Source organism: Nannospalax galili, unplaced genomic scaffold (genome assembly GCF_000622305.1).
Source record: "Nannospalax galili isolate Female #2095 unplaced genomic scaffold, S.galili_v1.0 scaffold184, whole genome shotgun sequence".
Lineage (NCBI taxonomy): Eukaryota > Metazoa > Chordata > Mammalia > Rodentia > Spalacidae > Nannospalax > Nannospalax galili.
In genome coordinates, this window is record NW_008351649.1 from 23,527 (window position 1) to 46,592 (window position 23,066).

At 51.4% G+C, this 23,066-nt stretch overlaps 1 protein-coding gene across 1 annotated transcript in view; it reads right to left on the minus strand.

The window, feature by feature from the left end:
* Hspg2 (heparan sulfate proteoglycan 2) overlaps window positions 1-23,066 on the minus strand; it is a gene marked incomplete at its 3' end in the record, with an annotated part of 83,857 nt that overhangs the window by 23,520 nt on the left and 37,271 nt on the right. The window contains exons 4-30 of the mRNA XM_017802049.1: window positions 16,383-16,492; window positions 16,223-16,281; window positions 15,819-15,979; window positions 14,251-14,301; window positions 13,726-13,854; window positions 13,246-13,500; window positions 13,043-13,162; window positions 10,885-11,016; window positions 10,598-10,742; window positions 10,352-10,503; window positions 10,106-10,252; window positions 6,262-6,425; window positions 5,673-5,852; window positions 5,388-5,584; window positions 5,130-5,277; window positions 4,200-4,327; window positions 3,795-3,881; window positions 3,660-3,718; window positions 3,460-3,527; window positions 2,523-2,663; window positions 2,238-2,414; window positions 1,933-2,112; window positions 1,726-1,844; window positions 1,132-1,243; window positions 911-1,024; window positions 701-828; window positions 286-372 (exon numbers count right to left, since the gene is read on the minus strand). Coding sequence (XP_017657538.1) covers window positions 286-372; window positions 701-828; window positions 911-1,024; window positions 1,132-1,243; window positions 1,726-1,844; window positions 1,933-2,112; window positions 2,238-2,414; window positions 2,523-2,663; window positions 3,460-3,527; window positions 3,660-3,718; window positions 3,795-3,881; window positions 4,200-4,327; window positions 5,130-5,277; window positions 5,388-5,584; window positions 5,673-5,852; window positions 6,262-6,425; window positions 10,106-10,252; window positions 10,352-10,503; window positions 10,598-10,742; window positions 10,885-11,016; window positions 13,043-13,162; window positions 13,246-13,500; window positions 13,726-13,854; window positions 14,251-14,301; window positions 15,819-15,979; window positions 16,223-16,281; window positions 16,383-16,492 — 3,550 coding nt within the window. The remainder of the gene's footprint in view (window positions 1-285; window positions 373-700; window positions 829-910; window positions 1,025-1,131; window positions 1,244-1,725; window positions 1,845-1,932; window positions 2,113-2,237; window positions 2,415-2,522; window positions 2,664-3,459; window positions 3,528-3,659; window positions 3,719-3,794; window positions 3,882-4,199; window positions 4,328-5,129; window positions 5,278-5,387; window positions 5,585-5,672; window positions 5,853-6,261; window positions 6,426-10,105; window positions 10,253-10,351; window positions 10,504-10,597; window positions 10,743-10,884; window positions 11,017-13,042; window positions 13,163-13,245; window positions 13,501-13,725; window positions 13,855-14,250; window positions 14,302-15,818; window positions 15,980-16,222; window positions 16,282-16,382; window positions 16,493-23,066) is intronic.

The window sequence follows — 23,066 nt, forward strand, 5'->3', positions numbered from 1 at the left end:
CTGATTTAATTTTATGTCTTATAGGGTTTATACTGAGTACAATATTGCATAACTGTAATAATTCAACTGTAAGCCTAAAAATTTACAGCTAATTTTGAAAGAGATGCATCTTAGCTCTGGAAATTGTTATTGAATACGTCAATGCTGTTGTAATGAGATGCTTCTTCTAAGTATGTGGTTATTAAATTAAAAAAAAAAAAGAAAAAAGAAGGTAGGGGTCACAGAGGACTCACTGAGAACTCTCAGGTAGCTCCTCCCAGCTGCCCTCCCCATCATTCACCTCACCTCTCACAGTGCCGCCCGCTGTGGCCTGGGGAGCATGAGTCACAGGTTGGGTGGCCATCTGTGTCCAGGAAGCAAGTGTGAGAGGCCCTGAGAGGGTTCAGGGTAAGGGTCAAGTCAGTAAGGCACTCACTGACTGCTCCCCCTGAACCCTTCCCTAGAAGACCATGGAGGAGTTGGGGAGGAGCCTATGCCAAGAGTTCCTTTCCCACTACCTCACTTAGTTCTACTCAGGGGCTAAAGTGAGTACACCATCCCTACTTAGGAAACTGAGGCTCTGGAAACAAGAGTGTCTCTCCCCAGTGACACTCTGAGGAGACAGCAAAATAGGATTTAACTGCTGCCTTTTCTAAGGGCTGGGTAGAAAAGGTGGAGGGGGGCAGTGGGCATTTCAGGGAACAGTGGGGCCCAGACACACTGGTTGGCAGCCGGGGCTCCGTAGCATGGGCAGGGCTGGCAGTCCTGTGGCGTGCCTCGCTGAGCATCTCCATAGTACCCTGGCTGGCACTGCTCACAGTGAGTACCTTCTGTGTGATGCTGGCAGCCCTAGAGCGAAAGAGGTGGGATGAGGCTGGGTCCCCAGAAACCAGGGCTCTCTGGGGGTGGAGAATAAAGAGGCAGGGCTCACCTGGCAAGCACCTGCCTCAGGCTCACAGACCTCCGAGTGGCCATGGCAACTGCAGTGCTCACAGGTGCCCAGGTAGAGGCCACTGGGCATGCGTGTATATCCTGTGTCACAGTCCTGGGGGTAAAAAGACGGCAGAAGGCAATGAGGATATGGAGAGAGCCAAAGGAAGAAGGGCTAGGGCACACTGGAGAGTTCTGGCTGGATTGGGGGGGCAGGCTCACCTGACAGGAAGGGCCACGATACCCAGGTGGGCAAGTACACTGCTCCACCTCCAGCGCCAGGTCCTGGCCAGTGTTCTCAGGCACAGCCATGTCCATGCTGATGCCAGAGACCCTGGATAGGATGAGGCTCATGGTGAAGGGGTGCTCACTCTGTGTGAGGCATGCCTAGAGACTTAGGCTCCATTACCTCACTAGTTTTGATACCTCTAGCATCATACTGTGGCTTCATTCCCAAGCAGCCTCATGAGCTGAAGCAGATAGTTCATACCCATAACTTCTTCCAAAGAGCTATCATCCTCCACCCCTCCTCCCTGGGACACGGCAAACCACCCAGATCCCCAGATACAAGAGACACCTCCAGCTTCTAGTTCACACAGGAAGACTTCTGCAGGTAGTTTCCTCGCCAGAGCTCACAGTAGGCAGAGGGCAGAAGACCTGACAGAGGCCACATCCCTACCGGGTCCCTGCTTTTCTTCTTAAGAGCCTGGGAGGGAGGCAGCAGTATGCTGTCCAGTCTACAGATGGAGTGTGATGGGCTATGCCATGCTTCTGCCAAGCCTGGAGCCCCCTCTGCTCTGTCCCAGCCCCAGACACCTGCTCTCAGCTGGCTGCTGGGTGAAGGATGCTTGGATGAGGAGGGCATCGATGCCTGCCAGCGCCATCAGCAGGTGCTCCCGTGTGGCTGGCTGCCCATCAGGCCTCTGCCATGCTTGCTGCCAAGGAAATAAATGGCTTATCTTTGCCATCCTGGGTACCAAAGCCTCAAGAGCGAGGAGCAAGAAGGCCTGAGATGGAGCTTACCTCTCGGAAGGGCACAGTGAAATCTCTGGGCTGGCCAGGGCTGGGCTCCCTTGAAGCATGGTGCTCCAGAACAATGCCATTGCCCTGCAGTACCACCAATGGCTGCCCATGCAAGGGTGCAGAGCTGGGTCGAGGCCACTGGGTCACAGTGAAGCGCAGCTCTCCTCCATAGGAGGTCACCTGAGACACAGTTGAGGCATCTGTGAGGGCTGTCGCTGCACCAGCCATGGTATCTCTGTTCTTCCAAGGCCCAAGACACTCCCACCTCCAAGCCCCTGCCGGTGCTGTTCCTCTGCCCCACCTACCTTGTCACCCCGGAAGCTGGAGGGAAGATTCCAGAAGTAGGGACCTGACAGGAGGCTGTGGAAAGAGGAGAAGAGCAACTCCCCGGGCGCAGGGGACGAGATGCCCTCACTGGTGGTGTGGGTGCCTGCAGCATTGGTCAGACTGAACTGGGTGGGCTGTTCAGAGGCCCCAAGCACCTGGAAATGGAGAACACTGGTATGGGGTGGTGGTGGTGTGGGGGGACCCACTTTTCATCCCTCCAGCCCCAGGCATGGCCATCCCACCCACCTGCCACCTGTGGGTACCTGGGCACGGCTCCAGGAAGAGCTGCTGCATTGGCGACTGACTCCCATGCAGAAGCACTTGAGGCAGCCGTCGGAATTCTGCGTGCTCAGGTGGAAAGAGCCATCCGTGCACTCGTTGCACAAGCGCCCCACCACATTGTTCTGTGGACAGAGTTGGGAGCTGTAGGATGTCTCGAGAGGGGCCACCTGGAGCTGCCACCACCCATAGTCTAGATGACTCCACCCATAGCCTAGATGGGCTCCAGAGTGTCTTGTAAAGTGCATGTGTGTGAGGCACTGCCCTTGTCACAATAGTCACTGCCAGATCACGGCTGCTTATAGAACCAGTTCTCCCTTTTCTCTTCAACTGCTAGGGGGCTCATAACTAGGTATAGATTTGAAATAAAGCAACTTGACTGAAATAATTACAGCTACAACTTATGGAGAACTTCATGCAAGTGTTAGTTGCCCTGCAGCCACCTCACTTCACTCCCATTGGAGCTTTCAGAGGGAGGCAGAGATCACCCCATCCTTCTTAATGAAGACAGTGAGGTTCAGGGATATAAAAAGATACACAGGGTCACTCAGGACACTTAGCTACACTGAGATTTAAGATCAGGAGTGCCTGACTGCAAAACCTGCCTGGTTCTTTTCTCCACTGACATCTGATTCTCCCACTATTGATATGATGTCAACATGAGCTCAGTACACAGACAACCACTACTAAAGCACAGCTGGTACTTGAACTCAGGGCAGCTGACTCCTTAACCAGTGCTCCCACCCAAGGCCAGGCCACTCCTCTTGATGAATAAGATCAGTCAACCAGGCCCATGGGCCTCAGGCAAGGCCACTGCCCACTGACCAAGGCAGTAGGAGACGGTAGGGCCTCCTTCCTCCTTTGCTCACAGTGGTGCCACCAGACCCAAGGTCTTGGGGTAAATGGGGATAACACACATACCTTACAGCGGCAAGCCTCTCCTGCAGCGCCCAGGCTGCCCCGCTCGTCACAGCGCACGATTTCCTGGTCTGGAGGTAGAAGGAGGACACTGATAGGACAGATGGGACAGAGAATGGAGTGGCTTCCCAGGGACGCTGGGTGTGGGCTGGGAAGGAAGAGAGGTGCCTACCCCTGCAAGAGGAGGTGGCCCTGGTACTTACTGGTTGGCCTACACTTCCCGCTTGGCTGGATGGGGTTGCCTTCATATCCGGGGGCACAGCTGGGAAAGAGAGTACTGTCAGCAGCCATTCCATGCCCCAGCCAGGATCCCCTAGGCCCCGCTGGCTCTCCCTCACCTCTCACAGCGACGGCCTGTGTAGCCTGGGGCACATGCATCGCAGGTGGCTTGGCCATCCGTGTCCAGAAAGCAAGTGTCTGAGAATCTGTGGGTATCAAAGTGGGCAGGGTAGAAGGACAGATCAGGGGGCCAGGCCTGACAAGCCTGTCCCAGGAAATGACTTCTGTCCCCACAGACATGCAGAGGCATGATGCCATCTCCTGGCCCCTGCTCTTGTCTGTGGCCTCATAGCAGCTGTAGGAAGGCAGATGGATCTGTTATACCAAAAGGGAAACAGTCTGAGAGGTTAAGAACACAAGATAATTTAGTGGGCTGGTCAGGACTGACTCCACATGGGTCCCCTACTTGCCTGACAGAGCACGTCCCCACCTGAGGCACCGCCCCACCCTGAGTGGGGTCTGACCTGCGGGAGGCATCGATGTATGGGCAGGGGCAGGGCCGGCAGGCAGTGGCTGTGGCTTTTGTGGCATCACCAAAGAAGCCAGCCTTGCACTTGTTACACTGAGGTCCTTCTGTGTTGTGCTGGCAGTTCTGGGAGGAGGGAAGGCAGGGAGGGAGTGGCTCAGATCCTAAAGAACTGGACCAGATGGGCTCTAGAATATTCCACAGCTTTGCAAATGGGAGCAACTAACTGCCTCCCCTGGCAATGGCAGCCAGTCCACAAATGGTTCCAAGTGTCTGCTTGATTCATAACAAAACCCACCAAACTCTCCCAGGATGCACCCAGGGCCACCTCTACCCAGGTGCCCCCTGTCACCATGGGACAGCTAGCTGCTTGAGGATCTGGGGACAGCAGCTCTGTCCAGTTTGTGCCTTTTTTCTTTCTTTTTTAAAAATATATTTTATTTATTATTTTTATTTTATGTGTATGTGTGTATTGCCTGCATGTAGGTAAGTGCACCCATATCGTGCAATGCCCTCAGAGGACAGAAGAGGCTGTCGATCTCCTAGAACTGGAGTTATGGACAGTTGTTAGCTGTCATGTGGGTGCTGGGATTTGAACCCGGGTCTTCTGCAAGAACAGTCAATGTTCTTAACTGCTGAGCCATCTCTCCAGCCCCCTGTGCCTTTTCTTTGGCCAGCTCCACAATCCTATATCTCACCAATATTCCCAAAAGATAAAGTGTGACATATAGGCCATGCTTCTCACAGCACTCTGGGGGACAGAGACCTTCACCTCCTTTATTTGGACATGGTATCTCTGATAATGCATCCAGTGGTCACAGTAGTTCATCTGGAACCATGTAAGTCACTTGAGAGGTTGTGCAAAGTTCGTGGGCAAAGGGGAGTCTCACCCCTATCTAACATTCAAGTGGTAGCTTGTACTACTCACCAGACAGTGGCCATACACAGGGTCACAGGAGCTGGCATGGCCATTACAATTACAGCCAGAGCAGGTGCCCAGGTAGGGCCCACCAGGCATCCGGGTGAAGTGGGCATCACAGCTCTCACAGGACAAACCAGAATAGCCAATAGGGCATCTGTGAGGATAGGACCGAGATTGACTACAGGAATTGCACACCCTTGTTGTTTCCCCTCTACCCTGGCCTGGGTCTCCATAGTCCATAGCCTTGCTGGGTGGGATGGGCACCTGCACTCCTCCACACTGTGAGCACGGCCGTGGTTGGTGGTATGGGTGACGGTGGTGTCCATGATAACATCACTTAGCCCCACACTGGCCATCTTGGTGTTGTATACAGTCTGCAGCAGCACAGCTTCTAGGCTAGCTAGCACTTGCAGCATCTCTGCCCGCTGCACTGGTCGGCCAGATTCATGTACCCAGTGCTCCTGGAGGGGACAAGGGTGTGTCGCATGTTAACACCTGTATCATTTTGCCCCTAACTCCACTGGTCCTTGCCACTATGACTGCACCCACCTCTGAGAGCTGGACCTGGCGCTGGTTTAGAGTTCCAGGATGGGTGGGTGTGTGGCCTCGGGAGAGGAGGTGGTATCCCGAACCCACGAGGAGCACATCAGGTTTCTGCACTGGCTCCAGCATGCCTCGTGCGAGCTCGTAGCGCACCTTGTAGCGTAGGAAGCCACCATAGGAGTCCACCTGGCAGGGACAGGGGATCATAGCAGGCAGTCATCTTCAAAAAGTTGCATTTCATCCTTTAATCCCCCTTCATTTTGCCCACCTGAGGCTATGGAGTGCCTGGCACTGAACTGGAACTGGGCCCAGTTCACAGCAGAGTATAATTTGTGCCCAAAGGGAGGCTAGCATTGGAGTATTACCCAACCCAGAGTGGCGGTGGTCAAGGAAGGCTCTCTGGGGAAGGTGATGCCTGCTCTTTCCAAAGTGGGAGAAGATCAGCCAGCGCCAACAGGCTCCACCTTGTAGGAAGGAGCTGCTGGGGACATCTTCCCAGAGCAGCAGCTGCCCTGGGCCACATGCTTCAGAGTGAGAAGAGACCTCAGCATACAGACGGGGCTCTGCCTCTTTTCACTAGGGTGGCTCTCCTTACTTTGTTGCCCAGAAACTTCTTGGGCAGGGCCCAGAAAGAGTCGTGGATGAGGAAGCGGCGAGACAGGTCGACCAGCTGGAACTCCTGCAGGGCCGTGTCAATCTGCAGCTGGGTGGAGGACAGGGGTGGCACTCCAGGCTGTGAGGGCATTGTCACATTCACGCCTGCAGAGGCAAATGAGAGGGTGAGGACCATTGCCCACGCCCACCTGAGAACACTCAAGAGAGCCAGGACACAGGAATGTGGGAAGGCACGGTGGGGGGGGGGGGCCGAAGGTGGGGAATGTGATTGAGAGGAAACCGTGGCCTCTCCTGAAGTTAAGCATGGAAATCTGGCCTGGTGTGGTGGTGCACACCTATGATCCCAGCTCTCAGGGGGCAGAGTAAGGAGGATCGTGAATTCAAGGCCCTGAGCTACATATCAAGTTAGAGGACAGCCTTGCTACAGAAGACCCTGTCTCAAGCCCCTCCCAACCTCCCCCTTAGCCCCTCCCCCACAAAGCAGTGTATACTCTAGCGAAAAACCAGCATTGCACAGTGACAACTGGGAGCCATGTTGGAAGCCATGGGGTCGAAGAAGGGTCAAGAAGCTCAGTGTAGCAGGACTTCTCAGAGCCATCCTAGACAGTCAGGCTGGGAACAGCCCTCTAGAGTCAGTAGAGAGCTACACAGGACTGAAGACCTGAGCCTTAGCCCTGGTTACACCATGCTCCAGGTGTCTTGGACAGAGGCCTCAGTTTCCTTATCTGTAAAATGGTGCTCATTGTGGCCCAACTCATGGAGTTCTTATAAAGATAAAATGTGCAAATTGATTTAAAATACTCAAAGACGAGGGGGACACACAAAAAAGGGCTAGTTCTTGTTGCTTTTTCAAGAATCACTGGTCCAGTCCTCTCCCTACATGCACAGTCACTCCCACAGGAACTCCCCCAACAGCACCCTCCCAGTCCCTAGGGCAGCACCACTTCCTGTGGCATAGGGAAGGATGGGTGCCTGTGTATTCTGCCCTATGATGCCTGCTTACCACTAGCGGCAATACAACCCTTGCTTTTTGTGTGTGGAGTATGTGCCTGTGGAGGTCAGACGTTGACACTGGGTGTTTTCCTCAATCACCATCACCTTCTTTTTGAAAATTACATTTATTTACGAGTGTATGTGTACATATGTCATAGCATGAGTGTAGAGGTCAGTAGACAACTTTCAGGAACTAGCTCTCTCCTTCCATCACGTGGGTGAAGGAGGCTGAACTCAGGTTATCAGGTTTGGTGGTAAGTACCTTCACCCACTGAGCCATCTACCAGCCCTCCACATATTTTTTTGAGACAGTCTCTCATTGACCCTGGAGCTTAACAGTTCAGCTAGACTGACTAGACAGTGAACCCTGAGGATCTTCCTATCCGGCCTCCCTAGGGTTGAGATTACAGGTTCACACTGCTGTATCTGGCTTTTATGAGGGTGTTGGAGAATCGAACTCAGGTCCTTATGCTTGCATGGCAAGCACTTTGCCAACTCCCCCGTCCTGTCCTCTTTTTGCTTTTTTTTTTTGGAGACATGATTTCATCATGTAGATGAGAGACTGGCTTCAAACTTACCATCCTCCTGCCTCAGCCTCCCGAGTGCTGGGATTACAAGCATGTGCCACCACACCCAGTTTGTTTTCAATAACCTCAAGTGACTACTGAGTCCCCACTAGATATGTGGCTTTAATAAATTATCTCCAGGATTTCTCCTCAGGCTGGATAGGTTTTTTTTTTTAAACTTTAAAGAAAAATTTTATTATTTTTATTTTATGTGTATGCGTGTATTGCCTGCATGTAGGTAAGCGCACCCATGTCATGCAATGCCCTCAGAAGTCAGAAGAGGCTGTCGGATGCCCTGGGACTGGAGTTACGGACAAATGTTAGCTGCCATGTGGGTGCTGGGATTTGAACTCAGGTCTTCTGCAAGAACAACCAGTGTTCTTAACCGCTGAACCATCTCTCCAGCACCCCACCCCTGCCTTTTTTTACATGTTGGATAGTTTTGACTTTTATAATGATCTTCCTTACACTGAGTCCACTTGGGTCTGTGTGCTCAAAATGCTCCCCTTGATCCTGAACATGATCCCCTGTGACCACAGAAGGGCCCTAACTCACTCAGCCCCAGGTCTAGGCTGCTTCTGGAGCCTTTCCTCTTCTCTTCAGCAGATGTTTCTAGGACCCTCCACTCAGATCGTCACCTTCACACAGGCCACCAACTTGCCCTGGGGTCCTTACCCACCCAACCATGCAGATTCTGGAAATGGTGGAACAGTGTGGCCCCATGACCTCCAGAGCCACAGAGCTCTCATCTGAAAGATGTAACCTGCTCTGACCATTCAATGACCATCCATGAAGCTGTACTACCAACTCTGTGTTTGGCAAACAGTGGCCAGTGGTATTCTAAACATACTGAAGGATGATGTTGGAGGTAATTAAGTTTGAGGCTTTTTTGAGACAGGCTCTCATGTAGTAGTCCAGGCTAACCTAGGAACTGCTTGTGTAATGGTGACTAATATTGAACTCCTGGTCCTCCTGTTTCAATGCCTGGCTTTTATGTGGTACCAGGGGTCAAACCCAAGGCCTTGTGCATGCTACACAAAAACTCTACCAACTGAGTTACATCCCTAGCCCCAGTAACTAAGTTTTATACACAACCTTTTGTGGTCACTCCACCAGTGGAGGACATGATAGGGGCTTGTTGTACAAGCAGTGACCCTAGGACACAGTTAATGCTCATGATAGAAAAAGAAGTGAAACTCAGTAAGATGGGAGGATACCTGACATCTTACAGGTGGGATGTGAGCCCAGGTTCATTTGACCCTTAGTGCATTCTCTTAGTGGCCCTCCATTTTGTCTCTCAGAGCCATGGGGGCAGAGTATCATAGTCTTTACATTTGGGAGAAGAGGCCTGGATAAGCCAAAACAGCAATAAATTAGTCTAGGCTGGCAAGATGGCCAAACCTGGGCTCTTACACTCTTATACATCAGGAACTGCAGCCCCTCCCTCTGTCTCTCAGAACAAGGATGACATTAGCAAGTTCTTACTGGGCGCTGACCATGGGCTATATGCTACTCTGAAGTGCTTCCATGCTTTAATCTGTTAGGTCCTTTCAAAAGCCTGGGAGAAGCAGTAATGCCTTCTCTATTTTACTTTAAATATTTTAGAGATGGTCTTGCCATATATATACACACATATATGTATATGTGTGTATATATATATGAGTGCGTATATATATACACACACACACACATATATTTATTTATATCTATATCTATATCTCAGGCTTGTCTTAAACTTGCAATCCTCCTGCCTTGGTGTCCCAAATGAATAAACATGTGTACTACCAAACCTAGTTATATCCCTGTTTTTTGTTTTGTTCTGTTTTGTTTTGTTTGAGACAGAGTCTTTAGTGTAGGCTAGCTTCAAACTCTCTGTGTAGCTGAGGATGACCTTGAATATCAGATCCTCCTGTCTCCATCTCCCAAGAGCTGGGATTACAGGCATGCACCACCACACCCAATTTGCTGAGCCTCTATTTTATAGATGGGCAAGCTGAAACCCAAGGTAATAACATGGTTAAGGGCATACAGGCAGAAAAGATCAGGATCAGGGTTCAAACTAGGGCCCCAACTTCAGAGTCTGTCCCATGTTTTGAGGCAGGAAAAATGTCAAGCAAGGATTAGGTTTGTCATAAAAATGATTTCTCCTGAAAGGCTTTTCTGGCAGAACTCAGTGTTTCTGGGTCCCTCCCTACACTTTAGCCCCTGTCCTTCCACATCTCTATTCTGAGATCCCAGGAGCCTGGAGTCCACCTATCCACGTACCCTTGAAGTCACCAGGCCGGTCAAAACGCAACTGGATCTGGTCCCAGAAGCGCCGGCTGCTCTGGCACATGTTGGTCACACCAAAGCAGAAGCAGGGCAGACAGGAGGCACTGTCCTCTAGGTAGAAGTGCCCATCAGGGCAGGGGCCTGCTGGGTGGCAGGGGAGGGAGTTGTAGTTGGCCACTAGCGGGAGACCCTGCTGCACCTGTGCCTGGCACCCGCCATGAATCCGTTCTCCCACTGCACCTCGCTGGGGGACGAGCTCTAGCACGCCATCTGGAATGCCGAACACCATGCCACGTGCGTTCATGGCCTCGCAGGTATAAGCGCCTTGGTCTGACTCTTTGACATCTCGGATGGTCAGCGTGCCACGGCCACCTTCACTGGTCATTGTCACCCTGGTAGGCCCCAAAACAACAGTGGGTCAGGCCTGAGCCACAGACCCGGCTTTTTCCACACATTTGCCACCCCCACCTGGGCCCTGAGTTGCACCTGGGATGAACAGGGATGTGACCCCAATTGAGTCTCCAGTTGATGATGGGTATGGGGACGCCAGTGGCCACACAGGTGAAGGTCACTGTCTGGCCGCGGGAAGCCTGGATGGACTCCTGGGGAGGGGTTACCACCTGGGGAGGCACTGGGGACAGCAGAGCAAAAGCAAGGTGTTTAATTGGGAAGGGAGTGGGGCAGGAAGGGCCTGGGCAGTAGAGGCTGGGAATAGAGAGCAGAGAGCAGTTAAAAGAACCCACTCAGTACTACACCCCCAGCTCCCTACTCACTACAGCCAAACTCATCACTTCGGTCAAGACAGTCGCTCTCCTCATCACAGTGGAAGCTGGCCGGGATGCAAATGTTGGTGGAGACACAGCGGAACTGCGTGGGCCCACACACTTCCTCGGGGTGCTTGGCAGCTGGAGACAAATCCGTGTGAAGTGAGCACAGGGCACTGCCCGCAGCACCACATAGCCCAGTTACCTTTTCTCCAGGTATTCTTAGGGTCACCTTCTCATCTTACTACCTGGTGTGGCCTCTGATTCTCTAGCCTTCCTCACCTATTTCACTGTCATAGCACCCATCATGTCTGAAGCATTGACAAGATGGATGGGGGCCAATGAATAGACAGATGGTTGGACAGGTGGATGGATGGCAGGGAAGGAGGATGGTGAATGAGTAGAGAGCTGGAAATATGGATGGATGAATGGATAGATGAATGGGTGTGAGAATGAATGGGTGAATGGATGGAAGAAAGGGTGGGTTGGGTGGGTCATGAATGGATGAACATATTTGATGGGTGGATGGATGGACTGGCTGGGTGGGAGAGTAGATGGGTGGATAGATGAATGGAAGGAAGGGTGAATTGGGTGAGTAAATGAATAAATGGATGGATGGATAGATGGGTGGGTGAATGGATGGATTGGATAGATGGGAGGGTGGATGGGTAGATGGATGAAAGGAATGGTGGATTGGGTGGGTGGATGGATAGAGGAATGGATGGATTAGTGAATGGATGCGTAGATGGACTGGATGGATGGGAGGGTAGATGGGTGGATGGATGGAAGGAAGAAAGGGTGGATGGGTAGGTGTATGGATGAACACATTTGATAGATGGATGGATGAATGGATGTGTGGATGGACAGATAGGAGAATGGCTGGACAGACAGGAGAACTAGATGGGTGGGAGGGTGGATAGATGGATGAATGGATGGATGAGAGGAAGGAAGACAGACAGATGCTGGGTAGCTGGATGAAGAGCTTGACAGATAGATGGCTGGATGGATGGACAGGTCGATGGATGAATAGATGATGAGATAAATGAACAGACTGATGAAGGGCTGGTGAAATGTATAATGAACAGAGGGATAGCTGATAGATGGCTACGTGGACTAATAAGGAAACGAAGAGCTAGGTAGATGGATAATGAGTGGGTGGATGGGTGGGTAGACGGTTGAATGATTCAATGGATTAACAGAAAGGAGAAGAGCTAGTAGAGAAACAAATAGCTCAGAAGCAGCTTTAGTTGAACAATCTCTATGACCACACTATGGTTTGGACAGGTCCCCCAACATTCATGTATTGGAAATTTAATCCCTAATGCAATCATTGAGAGGCAGGATCTTTAAGAGATGTTTAGGTTCCCAGAGTTGTGCCTCACATGTGGATTAATGCTGCTGCCACAGGAGCAGGTTCCCAATGGTTTGGTCTGCCCCTCATTCTTTTTGCCAATGTGATGCTTTCTGCTATATTTAGATGCAGCTACATTTGGTGATCTGCCCTCACCAGATGCAGTCCCTAATCTTGGACTTCACAGTCTCCAGAATGGAGCAAAATACAATAGATTTATTTTTATATATTTAGTTATTTTTATTTTATGTGTATGATGATTTGCCTGAAAGAATGTAAGTGCACCTCTGTCATGCAGTGCCCACGGAGGCCAGAAGAGGGTGTCAGATCCTCTGGAACTAGAATTATAGATAATTATTAGCCACCATATGGGTACTAGGAACTGAACCTGGGTCTTCTGCAAGAGCAACCAGTGCTCTTAACCTCTGAGCCATCTCTCCAGCCCAATAATAGCTTATAAAGTGTCAAGGTTTGGGGCATTCTGTTACTAGGCAGCCCATGGATAGGACTATGACTCCTATATCCATCCAGGACACCATCATTACAGAGACCCATATATCCAGCTCTCTTAGTCATTCATCTGACCCTCACACCAACACAGGAACAAAAAAAAGACTAATGTTCACCAAAATACAGGGGAGCCACAGAGACATGGTCTATGTGCTGTTCCAAAGTGGTTTAGACCCAGTGACTTGCAGGCTCCAGTCACAAGGAACATTGATGTTTGTCTCCAAAGTCCCTAGTGACCAGAGAGACCAGCACACCTGTTTAAGAAGGGGACAGAAATACATAGCCTGACAGGACAGGGGCACTCACGGCAGTTGTCCTCATCTGTGTGGTCCTCACAGTCAAAGTCACCATCACAGCGCCACAGCTTGAGGGCACAATGCCCATTTCTGCAGGGGAACTCATTAGGCTCACAGGGTGGAGGAGGCCCTGTGTAAACCAGGCAGGAGTTCACAATGGCCCTCTGCTGACCAGAGCCCAGTCCCTGTTCTCCCATCCCATCTGGTGCTCACCACAGCCCAGTTCATCGCTGCCATCTCTGCAGTCCTCCTGTCCATCACAGAGGTACTCTTTGGGGATGCAGTGGCCACTGTGGCATGCAGCCTCCTGGGGTCCACAGGGTATGAGTTCACCAACACTGGGTAACAGAGGCTGAGGCCCAGGCGTGAATGGTGGCTGCCGTGTGGTGGCTGCCTCTGGCCAGAGTGGTAGAGGTGACGTCTTTACCACAGCAGGTGGCAAGGAGCCAAGTTCCGGGACCAGATCTTCTGTGGGCAGGATTCCTTGATGCTTAGTGGAGGGATGGCTCTCACTTCTTGCCCCACAGTACCCAGTGCTCCCTGGAATCCACCCCTTGCCATGCCTCTGCCGCCACTTTCTCTCTGTCCCTACCCTCTCCAGACCTCTCTGCTGTACCAACCCCTTGCACTCTCAGAGACTCAGTTGTAGCCTTGTCCCTGGGCAGACCACCATGGTCCCCCATAGTCCCTCACCGCAATTGAGCTCATCAGACATATCCCTGCAGTCAGGCCGCCGGTCACAGCGGTACTCCAGGGCCACACACTCATTGTAGCTGTGGCAAGCAAACTCGGTCTCAGTGCAGACTCTTGGGAACTGGGGCACTGTGGAGAGTAGGAAGGAGTCAGGCAGCAGGTTAAGGAAGCTGGGGCTGTGACAGGGAGCACAGGCAATGCTTGGTAAGCGTGGCTCTGGTGCCCTGTTTCAGGCCACTGTGGTAGACAGCAAGAGCAAGAAGCACCAGGTGGGCGCACCCACGGAACATGTGCCAGTGGCCTTAACCACCCCTTACGTGGACCTTCACACAGGTGACATGCCACACACATGCTGCTACCATGCCACACACGTGCAGACCACAGCCTGGCCAGGCGAGGACAACGGAACAGTGACAGTAGCTAGCCTTCAGGCTGGGCCAAGCCATCTGGCCTTTGCTCTTTCTGTCCTTGCAACCAGAAGGTTCTCTAGGAACCCCAGGACATTGGCCAGGCTCACATGCTCACCTGATGTCACTGCGACCCCCACAGCAGCTGGGGGCAGCGGGGGGGTCTGTGCTGGAAAGGAAGCTGTAGTCAGCAACCATCCCACCTGGGACCTGGAAGCTGAGGGTTAAACCAAGTCTGCCACCACACTAGTTGGGAGGACTCACTCAAAGGTAGGAGCGGAGGTCTGGACCCCTAGCAACATTTAGAACTGGGCCTGAGGACCCAGCAGAGCAAGTTTGATTTTTGGATACATTAATGGAGGTTTATGTGCAGTAAAAGGGAGGGAGGAAGTAGCTCACTAGTTATTTTGTTTGTTTGTTTTTTCTTGATTGGACTAGACACCATGGACACAGGATGGAATTTGTCCTGTTTGGGGCTCCACTAAGTCAAAGGCACATAAGTTACAGGTAAGAGCATGCTCAGCAAGGAAGCTGAGATGGAGATGGACTGAGTACCACAGCTTGTGAGGAATGAACCAGAACTAGTCTAGAGAAGAAACGACAAAGCGGGCAGAACAACAGGGATCCTAGGCCAGCCCTGACGACCTGGCTGAGCCTCTCCATCTAACAGCTATGTGGCTTTAGGCCAGTTTCCTGTTTTCTCTGAGCCTGTCTCTCTTCTTTTTACCCATCCTGGGTTCTGGCAAGAGCAGTACCCACACCGGGTCTGATTTGCATCAGAGTGGATGGCTGCTTTCCTTTCAGAGCATCAGTTTCCACATCTTGAAATCAGTAGCAACACTCCGTTGAATTTGTCAGGAAGTCCCAGCAGGGAGCTGCATATTAGGGCCTTAGTACCAGGCCTGTGCTCACTTGGTATTGTGTGTGTGTGTGTGTGCGTGTGTGTGTGTGTGTGTGTGTGTGTATGCGCACATGTACATGTACGTGTGTGGGTGTAGAGGCTTGAAGCTGACATCAGATATCCTCCTCCATTTTTTTTTTTTGTCTTTTGTCTTTTTGAGACAGGGTCTCCCTGTAGCCCCAGCTGTCCTGGCTGTAGACCAGGCTGGCCTCGAACTCACAAAGATCCGCCTACCTCTGCCTCCCAAGTGCTGGGATTAAAGGCATGTGCCACCACGCCCGGCAATTGCCAACTTTTATATGAGGCATGGTCTCTCACTTGAGTCCAGAGTTTGCTGATTTGGTTAGTCTTGCTAGCTAGTTGCTCTGGGGATCCCTCATCTCTGCCTCCTAAGAGCTGAGGTTACAGGGAGGCTGCCATGCCCTCCTGGCATTTATACAGTTGCTGGGGATCTTGAGCTCCAGTCTTCAAACTGGCATGGCAAGTATTTCACCCACTGAGCCATCTCCCAGTCCCACAACTGTTGGTTTTACTGAATGCCTGAATGCAAGTCTCTTGTACAGAGGTCTGTAAGAATACAGTAGAACCTGGGCGGGCCTCATGGGTGCTTGTTAAAGGAAGCAGTTTGGCTCTACTCAAGTTGAAACTGTAAAGACTGATGGGAGGCTCAGGAGATAGTGAACTCCCTGTCTCCAGTGGTATGCAAGTCAAAGTTAGCAGAGTCCATGGTAGAAACATGGACTGGGGACCTGGAAGAATGGCCCCAGTCTGCAGGATAGGCTCACCTGTGCCCAGGCGTCGGAACTGAAAACCCCGGGGGGAGATGACATAGGGGCCGATGGAGCCCCTGGAGACCACCGTGTGCAGCACCTCCTGAATCTGAGCTCCATCTGCGTTCCCTTCTGAGCCCACATCCAGCTCTACAAAGACCCAGCCATCCAGCTCCCTGGGGAGAAAGAGGCCTGTATTTTGCATACCTTCCCTGATGTCTAGGCCCATTCCCAGGCAGCCTGTACCCAGCACTGGGCCATTTCTGATGCAGGCAGTCTTGCCTGTGATCCCTGAATCCTCACAAAGAATGATTCATCCCACCAAGCCTTCCCTGCCTGTCTCTCTGTACCTGGCTCTTTCCCATCCATGGCCCCTCCTGGTTGCCCCCACCCCTCCCATCCCCAGGGACCCTTCTCACTTGATAAACACCACACTGACAATCTGGTCTCCGGCGATCTTCAAATACTCTGACTCCAGCTGTGGGGACACACTACCATCAGATGCCTCCCACATATCCCAGTCCTACCCTGCCATACCTGGGGAGCTCCCCAACCTCCCAAGGATCCCCTCCAGTGTACCTTATCCACCACGGCCTCTGACACCTCTCGGAACTCCTTGGAGCCTGCATCCTCCAGCTGAGGGCTGAACTCAATGGACCGAGTGAAATTTACCAGGGCCCGGAAATACACTATGGAAGAGAAGGTTGAGCATCACAGTAAAGGGCCCAGTTTGGAAGGGCTGAAAATGGGGTGCTGGGCTCTCACACAGGCTACAGTGGCCTGGCAGTTCTACCCAGAGTGCAAAGCTGAGGCCCCAGCGTGAGTGAGGAGTTCAACTAGCAAGAAAAGATATCTGATCTAGAAACCAAATGACAGTGCAGAAGGGAAGACTCAATGCTCAGAGTAGACTGGACATGAAGAGGTGGCTTGCAGCACACTGGCCCAACACAGGGATTACTCAGGTACAGTGATGTGTTTCGCCAGCCTTCCCCCACTAGTTCCTACTCCCTCTTGACTCAGCTGCCCTGGTTGCTCTGAGGCCTTCCTCTGGGCTCCCACAATGCCTCTGTTTTTCCTACTGAGAACCTTTCATCTCACATCTATCCTGCCGCTTACACCAGGGCCACATGAGCAGTACACCAACTACCAAGTTCCAAGTCAGACACCTCATACACTGACCTACATCAATGAATTTCTTTTTCCCCCTTGGTAAAAGGGGGTGAGGGTGTCAACTGCATTGATCCCCACCCCCGGCTGTTGTGAGGATTAAAGGATGCTGGGCTTACGCACACTGCTCCCTGTGTGCAGCTTTATCCCTGTGGAACCAGTACTTGGAATGAGAGTTGTGGTCACTTGTCACTCTGCTTCCCCAGACCAGGAACTCCATGAGGGCACTTTGGATCCCACCGACCCCATGACCCCAGTACCTTCAGGGTGCCTGACACAGCCAGTGCCCAAATAAATTCATATCATCCTGGTGTGAATATAACAGGCAACTATTGTTTCCTTAAGCACCTACCATATACAAGACAGTTTAGAGCCACTGAATCTCACATTGGCTAGAGTCTGGATCTTGAATGTGCCCCAAAGGCCCACATGCTGAAGGCTTGGTAGCCAGTTTGTAACACTACTAGAAGGTACTGGAACTTTTAAGAGGTAGTACCTAATGGGTGGAAGTTAGGTCATTTGGAAGGGGAGTCTGCTCTTGAAAGGGATATTGGGACTCTGGGCCCTTTGCCTCCCAGGTACCATTAGGTGAACCAGCCTCCTCTGCCACATTCTTCCACCATGGTGAACTGTGCCAGCACAGCACATGCCCAAGGCAGCAGAGCTAAGGGGTTAAGGACTGTGAGCCAAAATGAACCTTTCTTCCTTATAAGTGGAGATTCTTGGGTACTTTGTCATAGTGATAGAAGGCTGAGTAGCACAATGTTCTTCAGTTAGAAACATGGATTAAGCTGGGTTTGGTGGTGCACACCTGTAGTCCCAGCAGGAGGCAGAGGCAGGTGGATCTCCATGATTTCAAGGCCAGCCTGGTCTACATAGTGAATTCCAGGCCAGCTGGAGCTACAGGGAGACCCTGTCTCAAAAACAAAACAAACAAAACAAAACAACAACAACAACAACAAGCCCCATGGATTAGACTGAGTAGCAATGAGTCATATATTTTTATTTATTTATTTATTTGTTTATTTATTAATTTATTTATTTTTATATTTTTGGTCTTTTTGAGACAGGGTCTCCCTGTAGCCCCAGCTGTCCTGGAATTCACTACGTAGACCAGGCTGGCCTTGAACTCACAGAGATCCGCCTGCCTCTGCCTCCCCAGTGCTGGGATTAAAGGCATGCACCACCACGCCCGGCTGAGTCATATATTTTAAAATATTTAATTTATTCTTTTTATTTTATGTGTAAGAGTGTATTGCCTGCATGTGTGTAAGTGTACCCATCTCAGGCAATGTCCTTGGAGGTCAGAAGAGGGCATTGGCTCCCCTGGAACTGGAGTTAGGAATGGCTGTGAGCCACCATGTAGATGCTAGGAATCAAATCTAGCAGAGCAGTCAGTGCTTTTACCTGTTGAGCTATCTCTCTAGCCCCCTAAAATATATTATTTTTATTTTATGTCTAGTAATGCCTGCATGTAAGTGCGCCTGTGTCATGCAATGCCCACAGAGGTCAGAAAGGGGTGTTGGGTCCCCTGGAACTGGATTTATGGATAGTTGTTAGTCACCACATGGGTGCTGGGAACCGAACCTGGGTCCTCTGCAAAAGCAGCCAGTGTTCTTAACCATTAAGCCATCTTTCCAGTCCAGAGTCATACACACACACACACACACACACACACACACGTACACATACATACATACATGGAGTCTGGCAGATAGTAGATGCCAGATAATGACCAAATCAACCTGTGCCATATAACTGCATTACACAGAGAATGGTATGTGTACACATAAGAACACACACACTCCCAACCCAACCATTACTTCTCTTACTATGCATACGCTTGGGGACGTACGGGGCACATGCCCATGAACACATGGAGGCTAGAGATGAACAGCAAGCATCCTGCTCTATCATCCTCCACCTTATTTCCTTGCAGTAGGATCTCTCAATGAACCTGAAGCTAAGCTGACAGACAGAAAGTCCCAGTGATCCTGTCTCTGTCCCTCACAGCACTGGGGTTACAGGACCCTGTGGCTATGCCATTTTAAACATAGATTCTGGAGATTTGAACTCAGGTCCTAATGCTTAGGAAGCAAATGCTCTTACAAAACTGAGCCATCTCCCCAGTGTCTGTTATTATCATTATTTTTAGACAGGGTCTGAAATCTTGGGCTAGTGTTAATATGTAGCTAAGGTTGGCCATGAACATTTTTTTTTTTTTTTGTCTTTTTGAGACAGGGTCTCCTTGTAGCTCCAGAGGTCCTGGAACTCACTATGTAGACCAGGCTGACCTCAAACTCACAAAGATCTGCCTGCCTCTGCCTCCCGAGTGCTGGGATTAAAGGCGTGCACCACCATGCCCAGCTGGCCATGAACTTTTTAATTTTTTTTTGGTCTTTTTGAGACAGGGTCTCCCTGTAGCCCCAGCTGTCCTGGAACTATGTAGACCAGGCTGGCCTTGAACTCACAGAGATCCGCCTGCTTCTGCCTCCCGGGTGCTGGGTTAAAGGCATGCGCCACCACGCCCAGCTCTGAACTTTTTAATTTAATTTTATTATTGGAGATAGGGTCTCATGTAGCTTAGGCCTGGCTCACAGTTGCTATATAGTCAAGGATGGCCTTGAACTGATGATCCTCCTGCCTCTACCTCCAGAGTATGGGATTAGAGATGTAGGCCACCACACCCAGTTTACAGGGTACTGGGATCCTAGGCAAGCATTCTATCAACTGAGCTACATCTCCAACTGCCCTTCCTAATAATTTCTTGAGAGCTTGCTTAGACCAAAAACCAGTCCTCCTCTATCAGGAAGGTCATCCTCTTCAACCAAGTACACAGCTTCAGGAGGGTATGCACGTGGAGTGTTGAGGGAGGACGGAGACACCCACCTAGCTGGCCAGATAAGCTAAATTAACCCTGGCAATCAATGGGGTGACATATGTTGTAGCCAGATCGCCTACACATCCCCTAATAATTTTTTTCTTTTTCTTTTTTTTTTTTTGTCTTTTATTGAGACAGGGTCTCCTTGTAGCCCCAGCTGTTGTGGAACTCACTATGTAGACCAGGCTGGCCTTGAACTCAAAAAGATCTGCCTGCCTCTGCCTCCCAAGTGCTAGGATTAAAGGTGTGTGCCACCATGCCCAGCCAGTAATTTCTTCAAAAAAAATTTTTTTAATTATTTTTATTTTATGTGTATAAGTGTTTTGCCTGCATGTATGTAAGTGCACCCGTGCCATGCAATGCCCACAGAGGTCAGAAGAAGGTACCAGATCCCCTGGAACTGGAGCTACAGACAGTTGTTAGCCATCATGTGGGTGGGATTTAAACCCAGGTCCTCTGCAAGAGCAGTCAGTGCTCTTAACCACTGAGCCATCTCTCCAGAGCCCCCCTAATAATTTCTTAAGCACGTATCATGGATAGGATATTTTTGTGTGTTCAGTTTGAGAATGCTCATGAGTTTAAGTAGAAATTATAAATACCAAGTTAACGAGAGTTACAAAGGAGTCTAAAGTGCTGCTTGGGGTTGGGGATTTAGCTCAGTGGTAGAACGCTTGCCTAGCAAGCACAAGGCCCTAGGTTCGGTCCTCAGCTCTGGAAAAAAAAAAAAAAAAGTGCTGCTCACAGTGTTCAGTCTGACAGAGTAGGTGCAATCCATTATGTACTATAGCTGTATGGAGACAGGGCAGCACAGTGGTCAGTTAGCAGCCTAACTTCTGGGACAGGATGCCCACTGACAGCCTGTTAGCTATAACCTGAGGACAACAGTACCCACTCCCAGGGGTGAGGGTTCTATACATAGCAAGGGAGTAAGTTGGTGGTAATTATTAGCTCTGGTCTTCAGGGCAAGCCCCAGAAATGGCCCTGGGCAAAAAAAGGCACTCCTGAAACTTGCGGTGTGTTGGGACTACTGTGTCCCACATGGTGCTCTAGGGCATGGGGTACAGCAAGGAACCCAACAAATGTAAAGTTCCATCCCAGGGAGATCACTTTCAAATTGGGGGGAAAAGGAAATAAACCAAATGGGTAAAAATGTGTAGACTACAGGGAGTGTGGGCTGGGGAGACTGCCTGCTGGGGCAGAGTTGGGGCATGCAGAGAAGGCCTCTCTTTGAAGGGAGGGAGTAAGCCATGGGCAGTGTGTGTGAGAAGAACATTTCAGGCAGAGGCACAGCAAGTGGGAAGGTCCTGAGGCCAAAATGAGCACAGGAGGCAGCTGGCCAGTGCTAGATGACGGAAGGGAGCACCTTCCCCTTTATTCTCTCTGTTCTTTAGGCTCAGAAGTGCACACCCTAAGCCAGGGTATTCTCTCCTCTGTCGCTCAGGCTAAGAGGGTCTTTAGGTATCCAGGCCAGGTGCAAAAGTGGACTCCTATTCCGAGAGGGGGTACTTGCATGTCTGCTCTGAACTGCAGTCAATGGTTAGGCTGGGACTGAGTGCTGGGTAGGTGGGGCTCTGTGGGCAGTGTGGGGCCATGAGCTCCACCACAGAGGCCTCTTGTGAGCTGGTACAGAGGCCTATTGAGAGCCCCCACTCGGCCCCTGGCCTCAGCCCACAGGCCCAGTGTGGGTGAGGAGGCCGGGCCTCTGTCCAGGAATGTGCCTGCTCCCAAAGAGGGGGCTAGAACACCACAAAGCCCCTTTCTACCGGGGCCTGGGAAGGGCTGGAACCTTCCAGCCTGACCCCTTTCCTTGTCTCAGAGCAGAGGCAGGCCAGGGCAAGCACCCTGGACCATCAGTTTGTGCTATGTCCATGGGCTGAGGCAGGAGGGAGACCTGCCCAAAGCAGAGGGGCTGGGACAGTTGGAAGTTATGAGGCTGCATTGGGAGGGGACTCCAGGCCTCTCCCTGCTGGTCTCCTGACCCCTAGCTAGAGCACTCACTCGAGACCAGAAGCTGGAGTGGAGGAAGGCCCAGAGGATCTTGATGTAGGTGGGAGACACACATCCCTAAGCCGGACTGGACCACCCCAACTCCTAACTCACATCCCTGCTCAGCATCCAGACCAAGTAGGTGCTGGATAGGTGGGGCTCTGTGGAACACTGAGGTACCGAGGGCTACCACCATGACTGGGATGTGTCTCTAGGGTCCCTTGGGTGGGCTGGAGACTGGCCTGCCTGGAGGTTGAGACAAGCCTCCTCCCGGCTCTAATGCCTTGCTCCATGAAGGGGTGCTGCTCCATCCTGGCCCAACCAGTACCACTGGGGGAAGCTCAGTAGGGTACTTGCTCTGTGTTCTAATCTGGAGTCCACGTGAGGAGGCATGGGGTTTGGCCTGGCCTCAGCTCTCCAGGGAAGTGTCTCTAGCCTCCAAGGTGGGCTAGGTAGAGGAGCACAAGAAGAAAAAGGATTGAATGTTAAGGCTGAGCTAGAAGGAGGTCTGCTACAGAACAGTGATAAACGGAGGGAGAAAGGGCAGGGACAGCAAGGGAGACAGAACCAGAGACAATGGGGGAGACACATACAGAAAGCAGAGTTGGGGGAGCAGAGAATGTCTCGACAGTGGCAAAGATGGGGAGGAAAGGGAGAGGGAAGAGATGGGGATAGAGGCCCAGTTGGGAAGCCAAGGAAGCAAAGTTCTCACAGAGATGTGAGAAACGGGGAGACAGGAAGTGGCCAGATTGGGACCCAAGAGTGGAAGGGAGGTAGGGAGAAGATGGCGGGGGAAGGGTGGTATTGGGGAGAGGTGGGGGATGACAGAACAGCTGGAAGGGAACTAGGAGTACAGCAGAGCTGGGGCCTGGGCAAGGGGCAACATCGAGGCACGACCCTGTCAGAGTCAGGGCAGTCTTCCTTGCCAACACAATGAGGATACTGCCCCTGGGAAGCTCATATGGTGCATACTAAGACCTTGGGCATCAGGAGACACAACTGTGCCTCCCAGGCTGAGTCCCAAGCATAGCCAGTTGTACAGGGTTGGGGCTGGAGGCCTTGGGCTTGTGCCTGCCCAGTATCTGTTTCTTGTCCCTCCTCCCCTCCTTTACCTCTGGCCTCAGCTACCTTCACACCTGCATCTCAGGAAAGAAGTGGCTGACAAGGAGTATGCAGAGGGAGCACAGCAGAGGGCATCCCCCTGGTGGGACACAGGTGCTCCAGAGGGA